The 26442-nt window shown below is 38.9% G+C and overlaps 1 protein-coding gene across 1 annotated transcript in view; it reads left to right on the forward strand.

Moving 5' to 3' along the window:
* The window catches only part of CTNNBL1 (catenin beta like 1), a 161586-nt gene that overhangs the window by 69604 nt on the left and 65540 nt on the right, over window positions 1-26442 (forward strand). Inside the window, exons 8-10 of the mRNA XM_047745001.1 lie at window positions 7274-7346; window positions 7583-7641; window positions 9110-9258. Coding sequence (XP_047600957.1) covers window positions 7274-7346; window positions 7583-7641; window positions 9110-9258 — 281 coding nt within the window. The remainder of the gene's footprint in view (window positions 1-7273; window positions 7347-7582; window positions 7642-9109; window positions 9259-26442) is intronic.

Consider the following 26442-nt stretch of genomic DNA (forward strand, 5'->3'; position numbering starts at 1 on the left):
TCCCCTAGCAACGTTGGGTACTATCAAACTTAAAATTTTGTTAATCTGCTAAATGAAAACGGGTTTTGTTTTTTTTTAATTTTGGAATTTTAAAATCAGGGAAAGAATATTGGCTTCTACATGTTTGCTAGATATTTGTATTCAACTCTTTTAATTTACTATTATCCTTTGTGCATATTTATATTTCTGTTAGATTATTTATTCTCTTTTCTTCTTAGGATAGCCCCTTTGACTATCTTTTTAACAATTAGTGCTGTCCCATAGAGTAAATGAGGAACAAGAGGCAAGAGCTTCTCATAAAAGAGTAGTTTTAACCAAAGGCATGATGGGAGGCAGTTTGGGATTGCTTCTATGCTACTGAAATGGTTAGCAAGCAAGGATTCCCAGCTTTTCTGTGAGAAGGAGGCATTTGTTCATAGATAGAATGATTCTCTAAGTGTTCATGGCCTTGCTAATGCTTCAGAGCTTCACAGAGATCCGGAAAGTCTGAGGTATGTCAGGATGTTAGGTCAGATTTACGCCCCCCCGCCATTGTCTTGGCAGGACTCAGAAAGAATGTTCTGCCTAAGAGGGCATATGCCCAATGATTACCCTTCTTTCTGACCATCTAGGTCTTCCCCAATCCTACTTTAAATAAGTTAAATATCATTTGTTCCCATGAAATCTGTAACACAGATTCTATAGCATGACTTGAATGTATTAATATTCAGCTAGTCTAGATACTTCCATCAGTGGGAATGGGCACATTTGCCTGGCAGAGTATAAACTCAGTGCCTAGTTCAGTAGATTGCAACTCCCTTTACACACACAAACACACACCCCTACCTTTTAGGGGAAAAAAATCAGGTCTGGTTAATTCATGCATTGTTATCTTTGCAACTTCCTTGACCTCTTCTCATGAGTCTTGATGTCTTTTGGTTTTTAGGACTAGACCTGTTTCCCCATGTAATTCTCAGTTTTTTCTTTCCTCAACATTCAACACATTTTTATTCTCCAAAGCCTTAAAACATTTTGGGAGTGAGGAGTGGAGGGGAGGAAAGTAGGACACAGAGTTGAGGGGATGGGTTAGATTACAGGGACCTGAGCTGTTCATGGGGTGGCCATAGGTGAGAGCTCCAACCGTAAAATATACAAAACAATCCAATGACTTTTGTCTCTGAAGTCAAGACCAATTCCTTTCAGTTCCTTGAGACTTCAGGGATCCTTCATTAAACCAGGATGTCAGGCCTCCTCTGCCCTTCGAAAGGTGTTGACACTTGCCAGTCTTTTTTTGAATTGGTAACAGGAAGGAAAAAATGAGACCTTTGGGGGTTTAGTTTGGATTACATTGCCCTAATGAGAGTAAAGAGTTCCACTTGATAGTCTAGCAAGCTGGTGACTCTTGCCTTTTAGGCACAATGTTTATGTAATCCTCAGGGCATAAATAGTCATGTTGCTGTCTCTAAAACCGGTTTTTTCAAGGTTTCAGGGTATCTAAACATTAAAATGCTATTCAGTTATTTTACTAGTAAGCAAGTGCCCTTAGAAAAATCCCGTGCTGCCCAGATCATTAAGAAGAATCCTGCTTAAGTATGAGGCCAGCAAGAAGGCATGTTTTTAAAAAACAATGCCTTGCTCTTTTTTCTCATCATCTGGGACAGTGCTTGCTATAACTTTCACTGTCATAAACATATTGAATGTGAGTGCTGGGCATAGATCCTGACTTTTACCAGCGGAACTCTAAAAAATTCAGATTTCCAGGGGGCGCCTGGGTGGCTTAGTTAGTTAAGCGGCTGCCGTCAGCTGAGGTCATGTCATGATCCTGGAGTCCCAGGATCCAGCCCCGCTCAGCAGGGAGTCTGCTTCTCCCACTGACCCTCCCCATCTTGTGCACACTCTCTCACACACTCTGTCTCTCTCAAATAAATACACTCTTAAAAACAAAACAAAACCAGTTTTCCAGACCCATTGTCTAGTCTCTGTCTTTGGCATATTTTAGAGAAGTTCCACTTATGATGCTAATGGACAGCCCTCACTGATACCCTCTGTTCTCTGGAGATGTGAACATTACTGTTAGCCATTTTTATTCTGCTCTTCTCCTGCACTAGATTTAATACTCCCATTTTCAGTGTGCTATTCCCTATTCCAGAACCTTCCTCTACAAGATGCTGATGACCTCTCCACCAGAGCCCACCTTCTCTGCCTACTTTTAAAGTCCCCTTATACTTGGCCTAGTCTGACTTTTTCATTTCTCCCTTTTTAAACATTGGCCTTATTACCTTTCAGGCATCTTTTTAACCTACCGTCTGCTCTGCAAAGGTCAGAATGATTTTGACCTCTGTGTCTGTTTTGTTGTTCATGCTCCTCTTTCCACCAGGAATGACTCCTGTCTTTCTTACATACTTCTCAGTTATACACAGCCTTCATTAACCAGTTTAAATGCCTAATCTTCCACGTAGCCACCATCATTTTTAGAACTGAAAGGAAATTTATAACTTCCATTGCAGATTTAAAAAAAAATCAAGACTTAGAGAGATCAAGTCCCAAATTGGGCTTCTTGCTCGGCGGGGAGCCTGCTTCTCTCTCTGTGTCTGCCTGCCACTCTGCCTGCTTGTGCGTTTTATCTCTGACAAATCAATAAACAAAAATCTTTAAAAAATAATAATAAAAAAATAAAAGCAAGGACTGGGTCTCCATTATTTTTGCTTTTCTCAGTTGTTCTTAAGGTGTGGTTCCCCTGGCAACTTGTTAAAAATGCAAATTATTTAACCCATCCCTTCACCTGCTGACTCCACCCCTCTTGGGTGAGACTGGTAATCAGTTTTAAGAAGCCCTCCAGGTGAGTTGGAGGTAGGTTAACATCTGAGAATACCATAGTTTATGTTGCCTGTTAAGCCCTGTTCTTTAACTGATCATCCCGTATTTATTCAGTAGTCTTTGAGTAATTCTTTAGTGAGTGGCACCTTGATGAGTCCTCTTTTTGTGCTGGTAGCCTAGCAGTATATAGAGATACGGATTTCTTCATCCATTAAATGAAATGTCACTAATTTGTGCTAATGAGGATGAAACCCACTGCAGACCGATTGCATTAAATGGGTTAGCGGGTGAGCAGATAACAGGACTGTGAGTGAGACTCTCACAGTTCATTTTTATGGAGAATACAAGCCTTTAGGACATTGTGTACTATTGAAAATAATGGCCAAACCCAAAGTTTTATTTTTCCTTTTCTAAAGAAACAAAATTAGGATTCCCTTTGGTTCCCAGTGAGGTCAGTGTTTCAGAAACAGTTGCAACATTCGGCATATGAGCTAACGGATTGAGAATTGGCTACACGATACTACATGTACAACTGGTTGATGAGAAGTTCTTAGCCTCCTATGACCAGGAGCTGGGATTTTACAGGGCACAATCTGCTTCAGCAGTTGTACAGAGCTGTGGATGTGTCTGAACCTGCCCCGTGGGTTCCAGGCACCAGAGGTGAGCTGTAGAAATAACCTGCAGCTTCTGGCTGCGGGCGGTAGCATAATTGTTTTGTACTTTCCAAAAAAGCAGCAGTTCCCAGAAAGGTGAAGTTTAATTTTATTCAAGGCTGGTACATGCTGAGTACAAACCTATGCTTGACTCTGTAATTACTCTGACAGCTGAAAGATTTAGGACCACCAGGCTCCTGGATAGAAGAGAGCCCCCAGAAGCTTCAAGTCCCGTTGGTTAACTTTGCAAACTCCAAGAGACCATACCTCCGAACCGAATTCTCCTTTCTCCTGATGTCCACTAACTATCCTTGTAATTTGTCAGTTTGATATTTTGTAAGCCTGGAGGCCATCATCTCTGGCTGATATTTAAGCAGAAATAAAACTTCCTTGGTGACTTTTTGTCTTTGGTTAGACGTGAAAGATTAGACTCCTTCCTTCCCACCAGTCCCACCATTTCCTTTATTTCTTTTCCACAAGAGTAAAATACTTGGTTGTCATTATCAGCACCATTAAGTTTTTCCCATCTGATACAAGTGTCATGTGTTGGCTATTGATTATGCGGGAAGCGTTATTCTGGATACCTCACATATATTATTTCTGATCCTTACACCCTTCCAAGTGGGTGCTCCTGTCCTCAGTTTACGGTTATGGGAAGAATTCCACAGAGGAGAAGTGATTATCCTAACCCCACAGGAATTACATGGCAGAGCTTGTGAGAGTTGGGCGTGGGTATCTCCAAAGCCTTCCCCTCTTGTCAAGGTACTTTCCAGCTGGTACCCCTTTCAGGCTCTGAAGCATTTTAGGGCTCAGTGTTGTAGAGTTTTGGGGTCTAATCATTTGACTTTCTAATTAGATTCCTCCTTCATGCCAGTTTTTCAAAAAACCTTTATTTTAACAGAAAAAGTGATGAAATTATTATTTTGATTTTTAAAAATTTACTTTGGGCACATTGGAAACTCCTTGAAGTGTCACAGCAAAAGCTGGAGATTTCCTGGGGGACTCAGGAATTCTCAGTAGAGGGGAACTAGCTGTTGGGTACCTGTGATATATAAACTGGTTAATTTAATCCAACTACCCCATGAGGAAATTATTACTTATTTTTACTTAACATAAGAGAAATTGGGCAAAAGAGGCAAAATAATTTGGCCAAGATCACGTAGCTGGAAACCATTAAGGCTGAGATTCTAGCCTGGATATTTCTGATTCCAGTCATTAGAAAAACTTCTAGTATTTAATTTATGTTAGGTACTTCCATATTATAACCTTATTTATTTCTCATAGTAACTCTCCTGATGTTATGTTATCTGTTTATTTTATTTTTATTAGGATGTTATTTTATTATTTGCTTTTTATAGATAAGGAAACTTAAGACCGAGATACATTTCTTGGGTCATAGATGTCCACTCTCAGTTCCTGGTGCCCTGGATGTCTTAGGAATTTCGTTTTTACGTGTTTACATGAAACTGTGCCCCTATGCCAGAGAGGACCTAACAATCATGTTTATTAAGTAGTTAGATCCAAATGATTTAATACGTATTTATGTCCTAACAATTTAATAGCCATTTGAAAAAGTAATACACATGAATTAAAAGAAAAAATATTTTTTATACTTAATTTTATACTTAAAGACCGCAGTTACTTATTAATAGATGTGTGTGCCTTTTGAGTGCTGCACAACTTCTAAAGCCTTGGAAGACAGTTGAACACCACTACCCTCATTCCTGCTCCATACTGATTTTCACACAGTTCTTTTATTACAGCATCCACCAAAAACCAGCTTCACAAAGACAGGATGTCATCAAAAGAGTATACCTGGAGCTAGTAGTTAATGCAGTGTTCAACACATGTCAAATGTCACTGTGCTTTCTTTGGAAATTTTAAAGTACCCTGCAGTGCCCCTGTGAATTGAGTTTGAAACCCTAGGTACCTTGGCACACAGTTTGGGAACTGCAGATTTTGTCTCATGTAGGTAGTACATGCTCATGAGTCAAACCTAGATGCATCAATCCTAGATTGATATTCTTCTCTTTTTTTTCTTTAACAGGACCATATTACTTACTAAAATTAGTTTTAATGCAGTGTAATATTTTTTAAATGCCATTAACGATGGACAAGGTTCACGTCTAATTCACCTGTGTGCTTTCGTGTTTATTTCTTTGTCTTGCATACAGCAGATGCCTAGTAAATACTCGTTGAAAAACAAAAAGAAAATCTCCCCCTTATCTTGGAGATAAGATTTATAAAATCAAATAAAGGACAAGAGGCATCGAAAACACAGAAATGCTGTGAGATCTTTTGGCTTCTTTTAGTTAAGTGCATCTTGTTTCAAACAAGAACCCTCGTCCTTGAAAAGCTGCATATAAGTGAGGTGGTGTGGCTTAAGTCATTTAAAATACCGATACTTATAATTTAAATAATTTTGGATAAGTAATTTTATTAGCAAATCCTTGATTCTGATAGAGATGCTTACGCCTTGGCTCATCACCGTGTTTTCATTTTTATACAACTGCTTTCCTTAAAGTGAAGCACGCTACAGATTGCATTTAAACCCTGGCTCTTATACTGAATTTCTTGAAACAAGGCTTCAAGCTTGCCCAGGGAGCATACCCTGCAGTCAGTACATGTAAGACTTTGCATTAACAGATCTTTTAACCTAAGATGGTCAGCTTCCTGAAACCCTGTGGGGTGCACTTAGGCTTGACGAGAAAGACGTGCATAGAAAACTGAAAAGTTGTTGGGTGTTGCTTCATTAGGGGCCACTCTTCCTTCTTAAGTACAAAATCAATGTCCAGACAGAATTGGGAATAGCTCTGAGGTGATGGAGGTGTTAGCTCTAAGATGAACACTTCCCTGTCCTTTCCAGGTACAGAAATGATTTGTCATTTCAAAAACCTGGGTGGGTAGCAAGGCTGCTGCTGATTAACAATTGTTGTGTATGTGTCTGCATTTTAAGGATCAAGGGACAGTAAATAAAAACACGTCGATGAGGTTTGCTCCTCTCTGTGCACCTTTATCCAAAGGGGCCTTATTAGTGGTGAGATATTCGTGTCTCACTATGGAAGCAACAATGTGGACAGCCATAAAAGATAGTCTCTGTAGTAGATATGTCCCCTCTGAAACACCAAGTAGCAGAGCGTGCAGCAGGGAAAGAATTGTGGGTAGTAATTTGGGTGTTAAAATATTAACACATTTCTGCATTTTTAATGTGGTTTCCTTTTTAAATAGTAGGCAGATTATGGCACACGAGCAGATAGGTTTATGATTTCAAATTAAATTTTAAGCATTAAAAAAAATCCAAAAGGAACTACTTTGTTATAAATACATTCAACTATTCTAAACAAGAACTTGCTTTCTTTTCAACTTCTGTAGATCATCTGTCAGCTAATTTATAGCCTAATTTTATGATTATAATATGTGAGCAAAGCTTCATAATGGATTTTAGTTTAAAATTTCAAAACTTTCAATCATTCCTCTAGTTCACATTTCAGTATATACTGTGTGCTAGACAGCAGTCCCTGGACTCAAAATGGGGAATCTGGGAAGGTTTCACTGAGGAGGTGACTTTCATACCTGGGCATGAGCAATGTGAGAGCCGTTGTGTCCATCTGCCATTTATGGTTTTACTATGTAGTATTTGAGTCTGACCTCTTGAGAGCAGAGGCAGGCTTTTTTTTTTTTTTTTTTTTTAAACCTTTAACCTGCCTTTTTGCTTTCTAACTTCTACTTTCTAACTCAGATCCTAGTTTTTGTGAAAAATTCATCTTGGGGAAGGAAGCAAGGCCCCTTAATGTTTTTCTCTCATCTTTCCTATTTCCCCACAGGCAAAGATGCCTTTCGATGCCAACAAACTGTATTGTAGCGAAGTGCTGGCCATATTGCTCCAGGACAATGATGGTGAGGCTCCCTCTCGGTATTGATATTCTGTTAGGATAGGAGCCAGCCTTGTTTCAGATCATGACAGCAAGCTCTCTTGCCTTTGGCATCCCCTTGCTCTCCCTCTCGCTCTCTGTGCAGCTTTTGTACTCTGTCAAGCTGTATTGATTTTGTTTTCTGATGTATCCATGTTAGACGGCTGTAAAATCTGACAGTTCGCTTCATTTTTTTCTTCCTCTATTTTTTTCCTCTTTTAGAAAACAGGGAATTGCTTGGGGAGCTGGATGGAATCGATGTGCTTCTTCAGCAGTTATCCGTGAGTAATTCTTATGCTTCCTGTCTGCCATGAAGATACATGGCCTGCTTTAAAGGGGAGGTGGAGCTGGAAATTGTGGGAAGAAATAGGCCATGTGATGCAAGCCATATGGAGTATGTTGGCAGGTTTGAGGTTACAGTGGAGCTACGTAGTTTGCCTCCCTTTCTTAGTCATTTGCTCTTTATGCCCAGATATCACTGTGTATCTGCTGTGGATTTTCTCTGTCTTCTGAGATTTGTCAATTCAGAAGAGGTGTGCTTCCTGCTTAAGTGTGTATTCTTGGGCCGAGAATACCAAATTATTTCCAGTTGACCCACTCCCGAGATTTTTCACTTCCTTTCCTTTCAATCTGGCAGTAAAATGGATTCTCTTCATTTAGAATCCACATAAGCTCGAGGAGTCCAAGTTCCAGTGCAGTGGGATGGAGGTCACAGAGGAGGATAGGGAAAGATGTGGTTCTAGAGGCTGGAATAAGAAATTGGAAAATGCCATTTTCTCATGGTAAGACATGTAAATCTAGTTGAAATGTTCTGCTGGCATCCTGAAAATACTGTTAAGATTTCTTCTAACAAATCTCATCTGTGCTATTCCAAAACCCAGACTGAAAATAGACCATTTGGATAAACTCTTGAGTGTTGGGAGTGTCTGAGATGTCAGTTTGCATACAGCTGCCATCTTGGTGCCAGCAGCCAGAGTGGCTTGGCCTCCACCCCAAAAAATAGAGCTTTAAAATGTGAATCTGTTTCCAGTTTTCTGGGAAGGTGCTTAGTCCTGTTCTGCAAGATTATTGATCATTTCGTAGTAGAGTCTATGGGTATGTATATACTGTTAAAAAGCTTTCCTCTTAACATGCCATATATGTCTGGCAAAGACAAAACGTCTGCTTTCAGCTATTTCCCTGACTTCGAGCCACAGCTGCTGTGTGAGGCAGTTCAGTAGCCCCAGTGGTTAGAAAATTCTTTCTCGGGTTGTGGCCCTTCCGGATTGTGGTTTCTTTTAGAAGGAGTAAAACAAGTCGTGGTTTGGCTGTGCAAATAGAGGGCTTTTGAGGTAGCTGGCAAAGTTGTTTTTTGTCCTGGAGTTGGTGGTTTCAGCTGTATATGCCTTTTATGGAATTGTCTGTATCTGTGTTCTGTTTCACAGTAAAAGGGTTTTGTTGGTTCGTTGTTGTTGTTGTTTTTTTAATCTTTTTTTTAAAATCTGCCTCCTTGAAGCCATCAGTCACTCATTGGCCCAGTGGTCAGTTGAGTGTTTTGGTTTTTTGTTTGAACTGATAGCTATCTAATACCTGTGACTCAGAAAGTCCAGGTTCTCTAACATGGAAGCTGCTGAGAATCTTGTTGGATGAGCTTCTGCTTCCTCAATCGTTGGGGTTATCAGGACAAGCAGACTTTGGAAACTGTTGAGTGCTAGCTGATGAAAGATATTCTCTTATGGCTCTGTGCTTTCTGGTGTCTTCACTTGACAGGTGTTTAAAAGACACAATCCAAGCACCGCTGAGGAGCAGGAGATGATGGAGAATCTGTTTGATTCACTCTGTTCCTGCCTAATGCTCAGTTCCAATCGTGAACGCTTCCTGAAGGGTGAGGGTCTGCAGCTGATGAATCTCATGCTCAGGTAGGTTTCTTATCTCCTAGTCCTCCGTTTTTTCTGTCCAGCTCCTCACTGTTAGCCCAAATTCCAGAACACATGTCTATGGTCTTTGAGTCCATTGAGTTTCTTAGATATGAAAAACAGTAAGGCCTTCAGGGGTGGGTGTGTGCATGCGGCATGTGCCTCTGTGTGGGGGGGGGGGGTGGGGGGGTTCAGCTTAGAGTTGGTAAGTAGAAGGTACATTTTGGTCTATTTGTGCCCTGTTCTGTCAGTTGGTGATACGACCGCTCCATTGAAGGGAAATGTATTTTTGCTCCTTCTCTTACTGTGTTGGTTTTGGGAAATCTAGTCATGACCTTCTAAACATAATCTATGTTAATTTTTAAACTTTGTATCACACATAGACCTATCAATGCCATATGTTTGTCTGTATTTTTCTTATTGACAGAATATCATTTTTTATTTATACATATTTTTCATTATATATTATTTTCTGTAAATTGCACATGAGCTATGTGGCTAGCATAGGAGATATGAAAATGTGAAAGTTCTAGAACTTTTCTTTATAGTACTTTATAGATCTTATTATTGTTGTTCTAATTCCTTATGGTATTTAAAATGGATATCATATTTAGTATATTTCATAGAATCCTACTGTTGGAAGTAAATGGGAGGTAGCTTATGTCAATAACTCTTGAGAAATCTGGCGTGGAAGAGGGGTAGAGAAATGGGGGCAGGTGGTATGGTGACCAGAGTGTGGTGTGGGGTCAAGGGACCATTTTTTAAACTGAGAGCCACTAGAGCATGTTTGTATGGCTGGAAGACACTAGTCATTATTATTCTTCATGAAATTGAGCTGGAGTCTGCACTCTTAAAACTTCTGTTCGTGAACATGCAAAAACACTGTTAAACTAGTTTTTTGAAAAAATTTTTTATAAATTCAATAAATATAGCTATTAAATATAATTTAGAATATAGACATGCAAAACTGCTGTTAAAATGCTGATAAGGTACTATGTTAAGTACTGTGCTTACAAAGAAAGGAAGAAGACAGGATTCTTGCCTCTAAGAAGCTAAAAAAACAGCTCTTGTCACGTAAACACAGCCCAACTTTGGGTGTAGATTTCTTTCACTTTTTTTTTTTTCTGTAATAATTTCCTCGTTTTTACCAGCTTTTTAGTCCTGTCACACATGTAATTTTCGATACTGTTTCTTTTTGAACTTAACATGGCAGTTCCCATGCGGTGACATAATCTTCATGAGAGTTTTCAATAAATGCATAATGGGCTCCAAGGAAATACAGCTTACTTAGTATTCTGTTGGTGATATTGAGACTGTTTCCATTGTTTTGATATTGTAGCAAATTCTACAATGATCATGTTTTTGTTTAAAACTATTTTCGTATTTAAGCTTATCAAGGCATATGTTTCTAAAATATCTTCTCTTTAGGCCTGTGGAGGGCTGGGGGCACAGTAGACCTCTTCGTTTGTCAGCGTACACCAGACCTGGGATTGATTGAAAATTCCCTTTGTGGAATTGCTCTAAAAAATCTTTTAAAGTGCAGAGTGGGGCATTGGAATTATTCGGAGGCCTTTAGTGTTCAGCTGATTTTTTGCTAGCTTTATTCTCTAGAGTCTTTTGTTTGTTTATCTCCTTTACCCTTCTAATTGCCTGTCCTTTTGTTGAAATGACCCCACCATCTCTCCAATAAATAGCATATAAAGAAGATGCATTTGGCTTCCTGGGCCTTTTAACCTTAAAACTGTACTCTACGGGGACTTTTCCCTAAGATTCTTAAAGGTCTGAACTGCCAGTGTCTGTGGATGGTTGAGCACAAATATGAAGTGATGTATTCCTGTAGCACATGGCTTGGTAATGTGCAGCAGTGGGGAGCTGAATAAATAACTAGAAATATGGATTATTCAAACAGGAATGCTGAGATTCTGGGAGCCTAATTAAAAAGGTGCTTCAAAAGCCTTAGAAACTGTACCTCTCTAGATCTCCTAACTTTTCATTTTTGAACACTGAAGTTACTTTTAGATTAATTCTTTTGCATTAACTAGCTATTATAGAAGATTCAGCATTCCCTTTTTTCTCTTTCCCATGCTTCTTTGTTCTGTGTTATTTTTCTTCTTCAGACTCCCAAGTGGAAAGTTTAATTGGGAAGGAATTTTTTCTCTCCTACTAGATTCATCCTGATCTAGCAGGAGCTGCCAAGTTGCTCTCTGTCTAGAGAGAAGCCCGTTTAGGACTTGGAGGCTGTAGTACTAGAAGTTCAGGAAAGTTCCTGTGGTTGCACTGTCCCTAAGTATTAGTCTTTACTATGATTCAGGCATTGAGCAGTCATGAAATGCCCTCCTGGAAAGGTGGCAGTGTGGTACAACATGGAGGAGTGGGCTTTGGGAGTTGAGGTCAATGTGGGTTTGGAACATAGCTCTTTCACTTATTAGTGGATATTTGGTGAGTTACTCTAACCTTTCTGACCTCTGGCCCTCAGTTTTTCATCTGAAAAATGGGAGTAACAATGCCAAATTTGCAGGGATTTTATGGACATTAAACTGCATGTAATGTGCCTGGGACAGTTCTGCAGCTATTAAAACACCGATAAAGTACCATGTTAACTCACTATGTTAAGAGCTAGGCTTAATACAGAGAGGAACAAGACAGGATTTTGCCTTTAAGAAGCTTAGTCACTAGTGAAGGAGGCTGATGTTAAGTAATGGCAGTATAATTTAATGTGTTAAATGAACTGTTCCTCTTAAGGGTTTGCATGTCTGTGAATTTCTTTTTTTTTTTACATTTCTGATTATTGATAAGCAAAGGTCATTAGCAAGATAGTCATTTACCCATATACATTATCACACATATACATATACACCCAATTTAATATTTATCAACTTTATTGAAGCATAATTTATTTATAATAAAACATGCCCATTTAAGTGTACAGTTTTAATTTTGACAGAAGCATCCATCTTTGTTTTCAACACAATGAAGATATGAAACGGCAATGTCCAATAGAAATGTAATGCAAGGGGCGCCTGGGTGGCTCAGTGGGTTAAGCCGCTGCCTTTGGCTCAGGTCATGATCTCGGAGTCCTGGGATCGAGCCCCGCATCGGGCTCTCTGCTCAGCAGGGAGCCTGCTTCCTCCTCTCTCTCTGCCTGCTTGTGACCTCTCTGTCAAATAAATAAATAAAATCTTTAAAAAAAAAAAAAAAAAAAGAAATGTAATGCAAGCAAGGTATATAGTTTTATATTTTACAGTAGCATGGTAAAAAGGTGAAAAGAAACAAAATTAATTTTAATAATACATTTTATTTAACCCAGTTTAATAAAAATCATGTCCACAAGTAATCAATAAAAAATACTGCTGAGCCATTTTACTTTTTTTCCTACTAAGTCTTTGAAATCTAGTGCATGTTTACATCTCAATTCAGTGCTAAATTTTCATAAAGTACTTGCTTTGTATCTAGATTTCATAAGATTTCTAGTTGAAAAGTAGATTCCCATACCTAAGTTTCTCCAAACCTACTTAAATATTTCCTAATAACTAAATCAAGTGTTTAAATTTAAATTTATTTAGTCCGTGTTTTGTTTAGCTCGTGTCACTCAACACATTTCTTTCTGAGATTCATTCATTTTGCATGTATCAGTAATTTGGTTCTTATTCACTTTTAGCAGTATTCATTATATTTTTGCATTCCAGAGTATATCCGTTTTTTAATTTAATCACCTATTGATGAACATTTGGGTTGTTTACAGTGTCTTGCTGTTATTAATAAAGCTGCTTTAAAGTCTTTAGATGAACATATATTTTCATTTCTGTAGGGTAAATACCTAGGAGTGGAATGACTAGGTCATATTGGAAATGTAAGTTCACTATTAGAAACTACCAAGCTGTTTTCCAAAGTGGTTGTATCATTTTCTATTCCCTACCTACCCCCACACGCCAGCAAAGCATGAGAATTCCAGCATATCCTCCTTAATACTTGATAATTAGGCTAAATTTCTTTAAGAATCTTCTCCCCCCATGTCAATTCTTCAGCCCTGTCCTTAAAAGAATCTTCTCCCCCTATGTCACTTCCTCAGCCCTGTCCTTACACCCACCCACCCACTCCCAAATGTTGAGAATTAGGTTCTAGCATCCTGTACTTTGCACTGTGGGAGCATTTACCATTCTGTGTGGAAGGCATCTGTTTGTCTCTGACTGTACTGTAAGACTCCTGAGAACAGAAACCAAGTCTTCCTCTTTTATCCCTAGCACCTAGTAATAGATAAATATTAGGTTGTAAATATTTTCTAAATGAATGAGAGAAGGATCTGAGAAACATTTTTGATGTTTTAAGTCATTGCGTTATAGAATTTCTAGCAAATCCCATTCAAAGACCCAAAGAATGAGGAATGATTTATTAAAAGCTGTATAGTTGAGAGTTCATTCTTCTGCCTAGATATATTTAGTCCTAGTTTCCCCTGTCAGATTTTTTTTTAAAAAGATTGATTGATTGACTGATTTGAGAGAGAGAGCAGGGGGAGGGGCAAGTGGGAGAGAGAGAAAATCCGCAAGCAGATTCCATGCTGAGCGCAGAGCCAGGTGCAGGGCTCCATCCCAGGCCCTGAGATCATGACCTGAGCCAAAATCAGGAGTCAGCTGCTCAACCGACTGAGCCACCCAGGTGTTCTTCCCTGTCAGATCAGGTTTTGAACCTGATCTTTAAGACTCTGGGGAAGCCAGGCACTAGCTGCAGTCCTGGGCTTGCTGCCCTGTTCCACCCGTGCTCATGCTGTGCTGCAGAGGAGAAGCCAACACAAGTGTCCACACTTCACTTTATCCTCCTTTGGGACACTTGAACCTCTCAGCACTCTTCCTCCATCATCCTCCAAGGTATTTCAGAGTTATGGTTAGGCATTCATTTTTTGTAACCTTTCTACTCAAGGTCCAGAGAATTCCTTCATGCAGATTCGTAGTTTCTCAGCATTTGTTTATAGGGGCTGTAAGGAGGTCTACTACGCCTTTGCCTTTACCGGACAGGCCCTTCTCCTCTGCTTTACCCTCCCACCCAGGTGTTAGTTTAGTTGTCCCGTGACTTTTTTCCACTCCTATGTTAAGAATGTTTGGATTTTACAGTACTCGAAAGAATCAATAAGAAAATAAAAAGCTTTTCATTTTTTGTTTTTCCTCTGTCAAAGGACAGACGAAGCATTTTGGAAAGGAAGAAAAGATTGTTGAGATGATATTTAAAAATGGAACTCATGCTTTGGAAAAAGCCTCAGATAGCCATTCTAGCATCTAGGGAACCCCCCCCCCCCAAAAGGAATTTCTTATTTAGTCATGGTGTTTTGATAAGGAAAGAGAAAAGATGGAGTGAGGGTAGATGGCGCAGAACCTCTTGGACAGAATATTCTGTGTGTGTGTGTATACACACACACACACACACACACACACACACACACACATACACACACACTGTGCTTTGAGTGTCAAGAGTTATGGCATAGGGAAGAGGTGTGCATGGTCTTTAGCTAGTAGCAGAAGAGTTAAGATACGACCATGAACCAAGTGGTATTTTTGTAGTCAGGGATAGTGGAGAGAAAAAGACAATTTAGGGAAGTCACAATTTATTGTGAATTTAACAGAATGATCAGATTCAGAGAGTCCAGTTCACAGAAATAAAACTAACTTATACTTATGGGGGGAATGGCCATTATAGAATTTATCCAGACATGAGGGTAGAGCTATACAAAGTCCTCTTTACCCCTGGATGGAGACTGATTTTCCATTTCTGCATTCTTGGTTATAGATGTCTCTCTGGTAAGATGGTTGCTACAAATAGAAGATTTCAATATATCAGGTTTAATTATAGACTGTACTCCCAAATCATTTGATTCCTGCCACCATAAAGCGCTTTTTTTTAACAGTATGTCCTTATTTCAAACGGTTCAGTGTTCTTTAAGAAACAACAAAGCCACTGGGAGACAGAAGAATTACATTGTCAGTTTCCTTGAAAATGTTGACATGAAGCTTATTACTTCTGTTGTAAAACCCTGTTCCAGTTAGAAAAAGAAGAGACCACTGAGATCCCAAGGGATGTGTACAAATGCAGCTTGGGGTTGTGTAGCAGGAACACAGTGAACCCGTCTTGGTTATTAACTGTATAGATGGGGGAAGAAAAAGAAAGAAAGAAAGAGAAGGGTACATAGACACATCCCTTTAGGAACCACCATTTTTTTCCCCCTGAGGTTTCTCAGTAAGATTGTCCTTAATCTAAAGAAAAGTGTCTCCGACAAAGAAAACAAAAAATGACGATGGTATACCATCTGCAAAGTCAGCTTTTGCAGGCCCAGTTCTGGATTGTGGGCTTGAACCAAAGTGTAAAGGTAGGCAGGCCGGCCTGGGGAACTTCTAAATCTTGGAATTTTATTCCCTTTGTTTTTACCTTGTTGTGTGTTGGTTTTATCCCTAATAAGCATGGGAAGGTCCAAACTCGATTGCATTTTTATTCTTGTGGTCCTTTTCAGGTTTTTGTTGTTGTTTTTTTAAGAACTAGAGCCTTTTCTTCTGACTTTCAATCTCTGAAATTTAACTGAAAAAGCAAAATAATAATGCTGACATTTTAGAAATCAGTTGAGCTTCCTGGTGGGTTTGTATACAGTGTGTGCTCCAAGCTGCGTACTCACATCTTGCTTGCTGTTTGTCCAGTGAGCAAGTGTTCCCTTTCCCCATTCACTGAGTATTATCATTCTTTCTTAGATGGATAATAGTAGTTTGCACCTGTTCTCTGGGAACCAGAAAAACGCTTCAAAGCACAAAGTAATCCTTCCAGCAGCCCTCCAGGCTGGCGTTACCTCTTCATAAATGGAAAGTGCTGTAGCTGGGAAGGCAGATTAAACTGAAGCAAGATTACTTGGCAGGAAATGGTGAAGGACCTGTCGGAACCCTTCCATCAGACTTCATAGCTGTTCATCATTCCAGGGCTGCTAAATTGTACATATTTAAAGTACACAGGTTGATGAGTTTTGCAGTATGTGTCGACCTATCATACCATCACTGCAAACATAACAACAAACATATTTATTGTACCCAAATGTTTCCTTGGGCCCATGGTAATCCATAACTCCTCTCCCTCTACTTCAAGTCTCCAGGCAACCATTGATTTGCTTTCTGTCCATTATAGGTTAGTTTGCATTTTCTAGAACTTTATGTAAATGGATTCATACAGTATGTACTCTTTTTTTTGGCCTGGCATTTTTAACTAATTATTTTGAGATTCATTCAATGTATATCAGTAGTTTATTCCTTTTTCTTTGCTGGGTAGCATTCCATTTTATGAATATATCACAGTTTATTCACTTGTTGATAGACATTTGGGTTTCTAGTTTTTTGCTCTAATGAACAAAGTTACAAATATTTAGGTACATATCTTTGGGTGTACATATTTTTCATTTCTCTTGGATAAATGCCTATGAGTTGAATGTCTGGGTCATATGATGAGAATATGGTTAACTTTTTAAGACACTATCTATCTGTTCTTACAAAGTTGTTACACCATACCATTTTTATATTCTTACCAGCGGTGTATGAAACTTCATTTGCTCCATATCCCCACTAATTCTTGGTGTGATCAGTGTTGTTTTAGTCATTTTAATGGTATGTATACGTATCTTGTGCTTTTAATTTTCATTTCCCCTGTGGCTAATTTGGCACTCATACATCCAATTTAGTGGTGTCTATTCAATCTCTTGCCCATTTTGGTGGGAGGAGGGGGAGTTGTTTGTCTTATTGTTGAATTATAACAGTTCTTTATATATCATAGATACAGTCTTTTGTCAGATACATGTTTTACATATAGTTTCTCTGAGTCCATAACTTGCTGTTTAATTTTCATAGTTTTTTGAAAAGTTTAAAATTTTGATGAAATAATTTTTAAATTTATTCCAATTTTTTTTTCCCCCATTTGAGTAAACTTAGGTAGTCAGTGTCTTTCAAGGAATTCATTTTATCTTAGTGGTCAAACCAATTGGCATAAAGTTGTTCATGAGTATTTCCTTATTTTTTAATATCTGTAGAATCTGTAGTGAGTGCTCTCCCTTATTCCCAATGTTGGCCACTGATGTCTTCTTTTTTTCCTCATCAGGCTGGTTATGCATTTTGTTGATCTTGTCAGAGAATCAGGTTTTTCTTATTGATTTATCTCCTGTTGTTTTTTTTTTTTATTTCTATGATCATTATTTTTTTTCTTCTGATTACGTGGGAGTTCAGTTTGCTATTCTTCTGATTTCTCAAGGTGGGAATTGAAGATCATTTAATTGAGATCTTATTTTTTTTTAAGATTTGTTTATTTATTTATTTGAGAGAGAGAGAGAGAGAGAGAGAAAGAGGACAACTGGGGGAAGGACACAGGGAAAGGGAGAGAGTCTCAAGCACCCTGAGATCATGACCAGAGCCCAAATCAAGAGTTGACCACTTAACCAACTGAACCACTCAAGAGTCCCAAGATCTTATTTTTTAATATGTTTGATGCTATAAATTTCCCTCTAATTGCTGCCTTAAGCCTTGTCACACACATACTGGTATGTTGTATTTTCAGTTCAAAATACTTTTATTTAGGGGTGCCTGGGTGGCTCATACAGTTAAGCATCTGCCTTCTGCTCAGGGTCCTGGGATCAAGGCCCGAGTTCAGGTTCCCTGCTCAACAGAGCGCCTGCTTTTCCCTCTCCCCCTGCTTGTGCCCTCTTGCTCTCTCTGTCAAATGAATAAATAAAATCTTAAAAAAAAATACTTTTATTCAGTTCAAAATACTTTCTGATTTATCTTTTCATTTCATAGAAATGTATTATTTAGTTTCTAAATATTTGGGGATTTCCCAAATGATCTTTCTGTTTTTTATTTCTACTTTAGTACCATTGTGATCAGAAAACATACTTTATATCCTTTTAAATTTATTAAAACTTGGTTTTAGCCCAGGACATAGTCTATGTTGCTGAATATTCCGCATGCATCTGAAAAGAATTTTCTGTAAATATCAACTAGATTAAGTTAATGGTGATGTTTAAGTCTTCTATATCCTTACAGATTTTCTGTCTACTTATTCTATCAGTTATAAAAGGGGTGTTGAAACCTCTGACTATAACTGAATATGTCTGTTTCTCCTTTGAGTTCTGTCAGTTTTTACTTTATGTATTTGAAAATTCTTTTAGGTGCTTAAACATTTAGGAGTATATGCTGTCTCGTTTAATTGACTCTTTCATCATTATGAAATAACTCTCTTTATCCCTGTTAATGTCCCTTGATCTGAAATCTGCTTTGTTTGATATTAGTGTAGCCACCACAACTTTCTCTTGATTACTATAGGCATACTACATCTTTTACCATCTATCACAGGGTAAATTTTGTCCCTCCTCTATTCATATTTGAAGCCCTAATTCCCAGGGTGGCTGCATCTGGAAATAGGGCCTTTAAGATGGTAATTAAGGTTATATAGGGTCATAAGGGTAGGTCCATAATCCAGTAGAATTGGTGGTCTTATGAGAAAAGGAGGAGACATCATCAGGAATACGGGTACACAGAAAAAAGGCTGTGGGAGGACATGTTGAGAAGACAGCCATCTGCAAGTCTATGTGTCTTTATATTTAAAATGCGGAAGTTTTTTTGTGGGCAGTACTACACTGGAGTCTTCCGTAACAATTTCTGCCTTTTAATTGAGATGTTTATGCCATTTACATTTTTGCTTTGTTGGCCTTTTTTTTTTTTTTTTTTTTTTTTTTTAAGATTTTGTTTCCTAAGTAATCTCTCCTCCTAACGTGGGCCTGAACTCATAACCCTGGGATCAAGAGTCAATTGCTGTACCAACTGAGCCAGCCAGGTGCCCCACGTCTGCCTTCCTTTAGCTTAACATTTTTTATTAATCTGTGTTATTTTCTTGGGTGGCTTCTTAGCTCTTTGTCTTTGCTTTTTTAGTGGTTGTTTTCAAATTTATAGTATACATCTTTAATGTATACAGTCTGTCTTCAGGTAGTAGTATACCATTTCATCTATAGTGTAAGGACTTTGTAACAATAAACTTCCATTTCTTCTGGTTTTTGTGCTATTGTTGTCATATATTTTACTTCTATGTATGTTATAAATATCAATACATATTGTTTTATCTTTTTGTTTAAATAATCAATATCTTTTAGAGTTTTTTTAAAGTTAGAAAAAAATCTTTTATTTTTGCCAACACATTTGCCATCACCAGTGCTCTTTGAGAATTCTTTGTATAGATTCAGATTTTCATCCGGTATCAGTTTCTTTCTTCCCAAACGATTTCCTTCAACATCTCTTGTAGTGCTGGTCTATTGGTGATGACTTTAATCAGCTTGGGTATGTCTAAAAAAATATTTGCCTTCACCTTTGAATGATATTTTCACCAGGTAAAGAATTCTGTTTTAATAGGGTTTTTGTTTTGTTTTGTTTCATTCAGTTCTCTTAACAACATTGCTTCCCTGTCTTCTGGATTGCTTGGTTAGCTGTGAGAAGTCTGCTGTCATTCTTATGTTAGTTGTTCTGTGTGTAATGGTGTCCCCTTTTGTCTGGATGTTTTTAGGATCCTCTCTTTTGCTGATTTTGAGCAGTCTGGTTATGAGGTACCTTGATGTAATTTCCTTCATGTCTCTTGTGTGTGGGCTTCATTGAGTGTCTTGGATCTGTGAGCTTATAGATCTCATCAATAGTGGAAATTTTTGAAATCACTGGGATTTTCAAATTTTTTTTTCCTGTCCCCATCCTCTTGTCAAGAACTCCAATTACATGTGTATTAAACTATTTGAAGTTGTCCAACCACCATTCACTGGTAATCTATTAATTAATTTCAGTCTTTTCTTTCTTTCTGTGTTTTAGTTTCTATTATGTATTCAAGCTCACTCTTTTCTTCTGTACTTAATCTCATCTAGTGTGTTGTTCATTAAACATTGTATTTTTCTTCTGTAGATATCCTCCCTGTTTCTAGTTAGCAGTACTGAAGCTTTTTTTAACCTTCTTGAATATATCAAATATAGTTATAATAAAACTAACGTCTTCTGATTCTGTCATCTATGTTATTTTTATTATTTTTCTCCTGTTTATAGTTCATATTTTCCTGCCTCTTTAAATGCCGGTTAATTTTTTTCTGAAATTTAAATATTGTGAATTTTACCTTGTTGGATGCTGGATGTGTGTGCATGTCTGTATGTGTGTGTGTGTGTCTGTTTCTTCTTATAAATATTCTTGAACCTTTTTCTAGGATATAGTTAAATTACTAGAAGTAGTTTGTTCCTGCGGAGGCCTACTTTTAAGCTCTGTTAGGTGGGACCAGACTAGCCTTTAGTCTCTGGTTAATTTTGCCTCAGGACTGAAGTAGTACCCTCCTGAGGACTCCACCTGATGCACTGTGAATTCACAGTTTTTCCACTCCAGCTAGTGGGAACACAAACTATTTCTGGCCCTGGATGAGTTCTAGGCATTGCTTCCCCTTCTTTCAGGTGGCTTCTTTCTGCAGCCTTGGTTAGTTTCCTCATAGGCCACGTCCTAATTAGCACTCAGCTGCAGACTCAGAGACCCTGTGCGCATCTCTGCACAGCTCATGGTCTGGCAGTCTGCCCTGTGAGCTCCAGCTGCACTGGTCTGCCCTATTGCTTTGCCCTGTGTCTCCACCCTGTTCTGAGGCCTGGAGACTCTCCAGGCAGCCAGCTGGGCTCATGGCATGTGTTTCCCTCTCTCGGGGAATCACTGTCTTGTGCTACCTGATGTCAAGTGTCTGAAAACCATTGTTTTATATGTTTTGTCCTTTTGTGTGTTAGTTTGTTTTGGGGGGAGGATATAAATTTAGTCCCTATTACTCCATCTTGGCCCAAAGTGGAAGTCCAAGAGTGCATTATCTATTTTTAAAAGTACTTTCTAGTTGGGGTGCCTGGGTGGATCAGTCGGTTGGGTGTCTGCTTTCAGCTCAGGTCATGATCTCAGGGTCCTGGGATCGAGCACTGCATCGGGCTCCCTACCCATTGGGAACTCTGCTTCTCCATCTGCCTCTCCTCCTGCTTGCATGCTCTCTCTCTGTCAAATAAATAAATAAAATCTTTATAAAAAATACTTTCTAGTATACATTTTCTTACTATTCAATGCTAGTGGACAGTAATACAGGTAACTTTTATATATTGATCTTATATTAAGCAACTTTCCTCTGTCACATATCAGTCTGGTTTTGTTGCAGTAGCAACTCTGCAACCTCAAGGACTTTCAGTGACATGTTTATTTTTCACTCCTGATACATCCATCACTGGCCATCTGAAGTTCTGCTTCACATCTTTGTTTTGGGATCCACACTAAAGGAACAGTGTTCAATGGGATGTGACTTTCTCATAGCAGAGAGAAAGGCTGAATAATGCAATAAATCTTTAAACTTCTCTTCTGAAGACACATATATTACTTATGCTCACATTTTATTGGCCATAAAAAGTCACATGGCCAAGCTTGATGTCCATGGTGCAGGAAGGGAAGTATAAACAGTAATAAGTTTGAGCTAGCTCGTACAGGCTCATGAAAGCTCACTGTATACCTCTCTTTCCAACACCATGTTTAGTGGGATCACATTGGTAACTTGAAATCCAGTATAGTGGGAGTATTTACACCATGTAAATTGGAAAATAAGACAAATCAGCACTTTTTTCCCGGACAGCTAGTTGTTAAACTTTTACTAGGAAACCCCTGGGTATATGCCCCTATTAGGGAGTAGTAGTTAATAGGTGGGAACAAGATTATTCTCTGTCACATTTCATTTCAATAATTTATTAGTTGTGTGTATGTGTGTATTTACATTTTACTAGCTATGACTTCTAATGTGGGGTTAAATAGGAAGGAGTAGTGATCAAGGGCAAATTTTTCTTATTCCTGGTGTTACAGGGAATGCATTTTATTGAGTATAATGTTTGAGTTTTTTGGAGCTAGCACTTATCGGATTAAGGAAATTTCTTCTCTTACTGATGTCACAGATTTTACATAATTGATCAACCAATTTTATCAAATGCTTTTTCTGCATTTATCAAAATGGTTTTTTAAAGTTATTATGGTGAAAATTGCATTAATGGATTTTCTAGTGTTGAACTAGCCTTGCTTTCCTGGAAGAAGCCCATCTTTTTTATGTTTTCTAAGATTCTGTATTTTATGTAGGAATTTGATACCTATACCTGAGTGAGTTTGGGCTATAAGTTTACTCTCAGAAAGGTTTTTTTTTTTTTAAGCTTTATTAAATAAATCGAAGAATGTAGGAGTTTAAGTAATACTGGAATTATTTCCTTCTTAAATATTTGATAGAACTTAGTAGTGATTGCTTTGAGAGAAGGTTTTAACTACTGATTGAGTTTTCTGGATGGCTATAGACCCATTCAGGTTTTCTTTTTTCTTTTTGTTGAGTTAGTTGGGGAAATTTATATTTTCCTAGGTATTTGTCCATCTCACCTGTTTTCCAAGTTTTTGACATAAAACTATGCCTTATGCTCTGTTGTCTTAATATCTGCTCTATCTGTAGTTCTCGCCCTTTCTTACCATACCCGTTATTGGTTTTTTCTGGGTGCTTTTTTCTCTTTCTTGATTACCTTGCCAAAGGATTGTCCATTTTATTGGTGGTTTTGAAGAACCAGATTTGAGCTTTGTTGATCCTCTTTATTGGGGATTGGCAGCTAAGGCCTGTTTTTCTGTGACCAACAAGCTAAGAATCGTTTTTGTACCTTAGAAGTGTCACATGTATTTTAAAACACACACAAAGAAAAAGATGCTACAGACACCATACACGGCCCATGAAACCTACGGTATTTTCTTTCTGGCCCTTTGCATAACATTTGCCAACCTGTGCTCTTCAGAGCCCTGGATTTTGGTCACTGATTGTTCATCTTACTTTACTGTCAGCTCAGCCATTCTGTGAGTGGTTTCTCTGCATATCTGGCCCACCATAGTGCTATACACTGAAATCTTAACCTCTGTTTTCTACATATTTGTTTTGTTCTCTGGCAGTTAGTCAAGCAGTGGTTGGTACCAGGAGTTTATGAAAAATGGATGGGAATTGAAATGGAAAATTGAAAAGTTATGTCTAGTAACATAGAAGATCGCCATTATTATGTTTTAGCGGTGGAGTATCTCTTAGCATCTCCCAGAGCACCAGTGTTCTTTGGCACAATAGTTTGAGAGCAGTTATGAGTTTAGTTACATTGATCTCACTGTCTCATTCATAGAAATCCTAGATCCTGGAAAGTGATCTTCTGTCCTGGGAGCTAAAAGGAAATTAACTTTATTGTGTACATTGTCAAACAAACAAAAATGATTTCATATGGCATTATCCAAGTTTCTTGCCAGGACTAGTTTGTGGTTCTCAGTATCTTTTAAAGACTGCCTGTCACTTTTTTTCTTCCCCATTCATCAGTCCCTTTTGCTTAGGGAGGGAGTAGACTTTACCTCTTTAACTTGTTCTTCAAGTCACTTTCCTCCAAGGTTCTTCCCTTTTTTCTGTACCCTTTCCTGGTAGTCGTATTTACACCATGGATTCAGACACTGCCCATAGATTGAATAATTCTTCCAAATTTGCCCCTATTTTTAATCTCATTCCCAGACTTCAGACCCATAAGTTTAAGCTGGACATCGAAGCTATGTCTCATAGGCACCTCAGGTTCAATCTGAATTCAGTCCTTTTCACTCCTAGTCTACAATTACTTTGCTTTTTTTTTTTTCCCCGTCTCTCTGCCTCTAATATATTTTCCCTCTGTCTTCTGCTCCCCTCACCACCACCGCATACTGTTCGATCCACTGTGGCAGGTGTAATCTTTCTAATACACAGAATCAGCAGGCTTCATGTTTTGCTGCTGCCCCTCTTGCTCTTTGTATTCTAACTGTACCATGCACCGCTTTCCTGAATGTTCCCAGCTCACTTGTGTCTTCTCATGTGCTGTTGTTTCCATCTGCTTGAAACACCCTCTCCCTTTTCACCTGTCTGGGAAAGACATCCAGTGAATGGATGATGGTTCAGGCATCATCTCTTGTGAGGCCTCTGTGCCGCAGATACCATCAGCCCTCCTTCCTACAGTCATGTCCTACTTTGTAGAACAAAACCTTTACTGTGGTGCTTTGCTTTTCTCATTATACTCATCATCTGCATATCTATCTCGCCTGTGAGCTGGGTTTCTGACACACACAAGCTGTGCCTGCCTCTCTGTCGTCAACTTATATCTGGCACCTGTTAGGTACCTCATATATTTGATGAAAAGAACAAATGAACAAAACAAAATTATAGTCAAAATGTGTGTTTATTGCAAAAGTGGTTTTGCATAGTAAAGAAGAACAAGCTAATTAAGAAACTTTCCTCTCCCCATCCCTTCCTCCTCATAAGGTTCATTTTGGCAGAATAAGGAGCAGTAGATGACTCTGTGTCATTTCCCACAACCACCCACTTTTACAGAGGCTAGCATTCGCTTTGGTCCTGGCGTGATCGACAACCCGATGAACCCAGACAAGACTAAGATAAACTACTTGTCCTCCAGTAGAATAAATATTTCAAATAAAGTCAACCCAAGAAAGTCAGGCCAAACAGCTATTGATTGCTAAAAGCCCGAACTTAAGCCAATGAATATTCCAAAGTTCACCTCCATGCAGCTTGCCTAAATGGTGATCAATATGCAATTACTGCCCCCTTTAAACGTGTCTTACACTGCCTACGTGAAGAAAGGTTTTACTTTTAAAATCTTTTGTTTGTTGAATTTGCTTAGGCAGGAAAAAAGAGAGAGGGAGACTTGGCCAAATCAGAGTTTTTACCTTTAGCATTTCCAAGATTGCTGTGTTATTTGTGAAATGGTTTGAATGTATGCTGCATGGTAACTGAAGGTGCCCTGGTACACGACCATCCTTCATGTCAGGAGGCCTTTTCCTAGTGACTAAACAATGAGGATATTATAGCTCGGTTTCCTAATTTCTGCTCACACCGTTATGTGCCCTAGTCATAACCTTTGCAAATTCAGCTTTGTGAAGTAGGATGCTCGAGTCCAGCCGCAGTGAAAACAAATGTATTATTTGCCTTGATTCCTGTTAGAATTCCAGCTTTGGTGCAAAAAATCCTTTTCTGCTGAATTTGGAAGCTTGTTTACCCTACTCCTGATATTTAAGATTTCATGTCTCACTAGTCTTTTTTATACTAGTATGGTAGGCACACTCTTTGTCATTTTACACTGATAGCAGTGTCATGGTCTCCTAACTGTCCTCCCTGCTCCCCAGCCCTGTCTTTGCTCTAGTGCCTTCATCACACAGCCACCAGAGTAAGCTTTCTAGATGTATCCATCCAGTCCAGTGCCCTCCTTTTCTTCAACATCTCATGGCTTCTCAGTGTCTGTGGCATGGAGCCCAGGGGCCCCAAGAACAAACACATCTAGGGCCTGTTGTGACCTCTGCCCACCTCTCCTCAGTCATCTGCCAGCCCCAGTCATTCACAGCTACCTCTGCTTCCCCTGGGTGGCATAATCTTATGGTCTCCCATACCTTTGCATGGGCTGTGTACCCACACCGTCACCAGTGGCCTCACTCTCCTCTCTGCCTGGCCAATACTCATTCTTCAGACCGTGTTCAGATGTTACCTACATGTGACACCTTCACTGACTTGTCCTAGATAAAATTAATTTTCTCTGCCTCTCACCTCCTTGGACTTAATTTCCATCATTTTGGGCTTTTGAAATTATTTTTGTTTAACTGTCCTTAAATTGCTCAAAGATAGGGTGCTGCATGAAGGCACGAGCTCAATAGGAACCTTTTTTTTTTTTTCTTTTAAACTCAGTAGTTATGTTGAGTGTTACTTGTATCTGTGAGCTGTTTTGATTAATTCTTTGGTGAGGAGAGTTAAGGTAGGAATATTTACAATACATCCTTGGTCTTTTGAGGTTGACACCAAGTAAGATGTCTGTCTTGGTTTGTCTGGGACTGAGAGGTTTCCCAGGATGTGGCACTTTCAGTGCCAAAAATGGAACAGTCTCAGGTAAACCCGGATGGGCTAACACCAAGGGGCACTGTCAACGAGATTTTTACGTACTTAGGGGTGCCTGCGTGGCTCAGTGGGTAAAGCCTCTGCCTTCAGCTCAGGTCATGGTCTCAGGATCCTGGGATTGAGCCCTACATCAGGCTCTCTGCTCAGCAGGGAGCCTGCTTCCCCCCGCCCTCTCTCTGTCTGCCT

Source organism: Lutra lutra, chromosome 9 (assembly GCF_902655055.1).
Source record: "Lutra lutra chromosome 9, mLutLut1.2, whole genome shotgun sequence".
Lineage (NCBI taxonomy): Eukaryota > Metazoa > Chordata > Mammalia > Carnivora > Mustelidae > Lutra > Lutra lutra.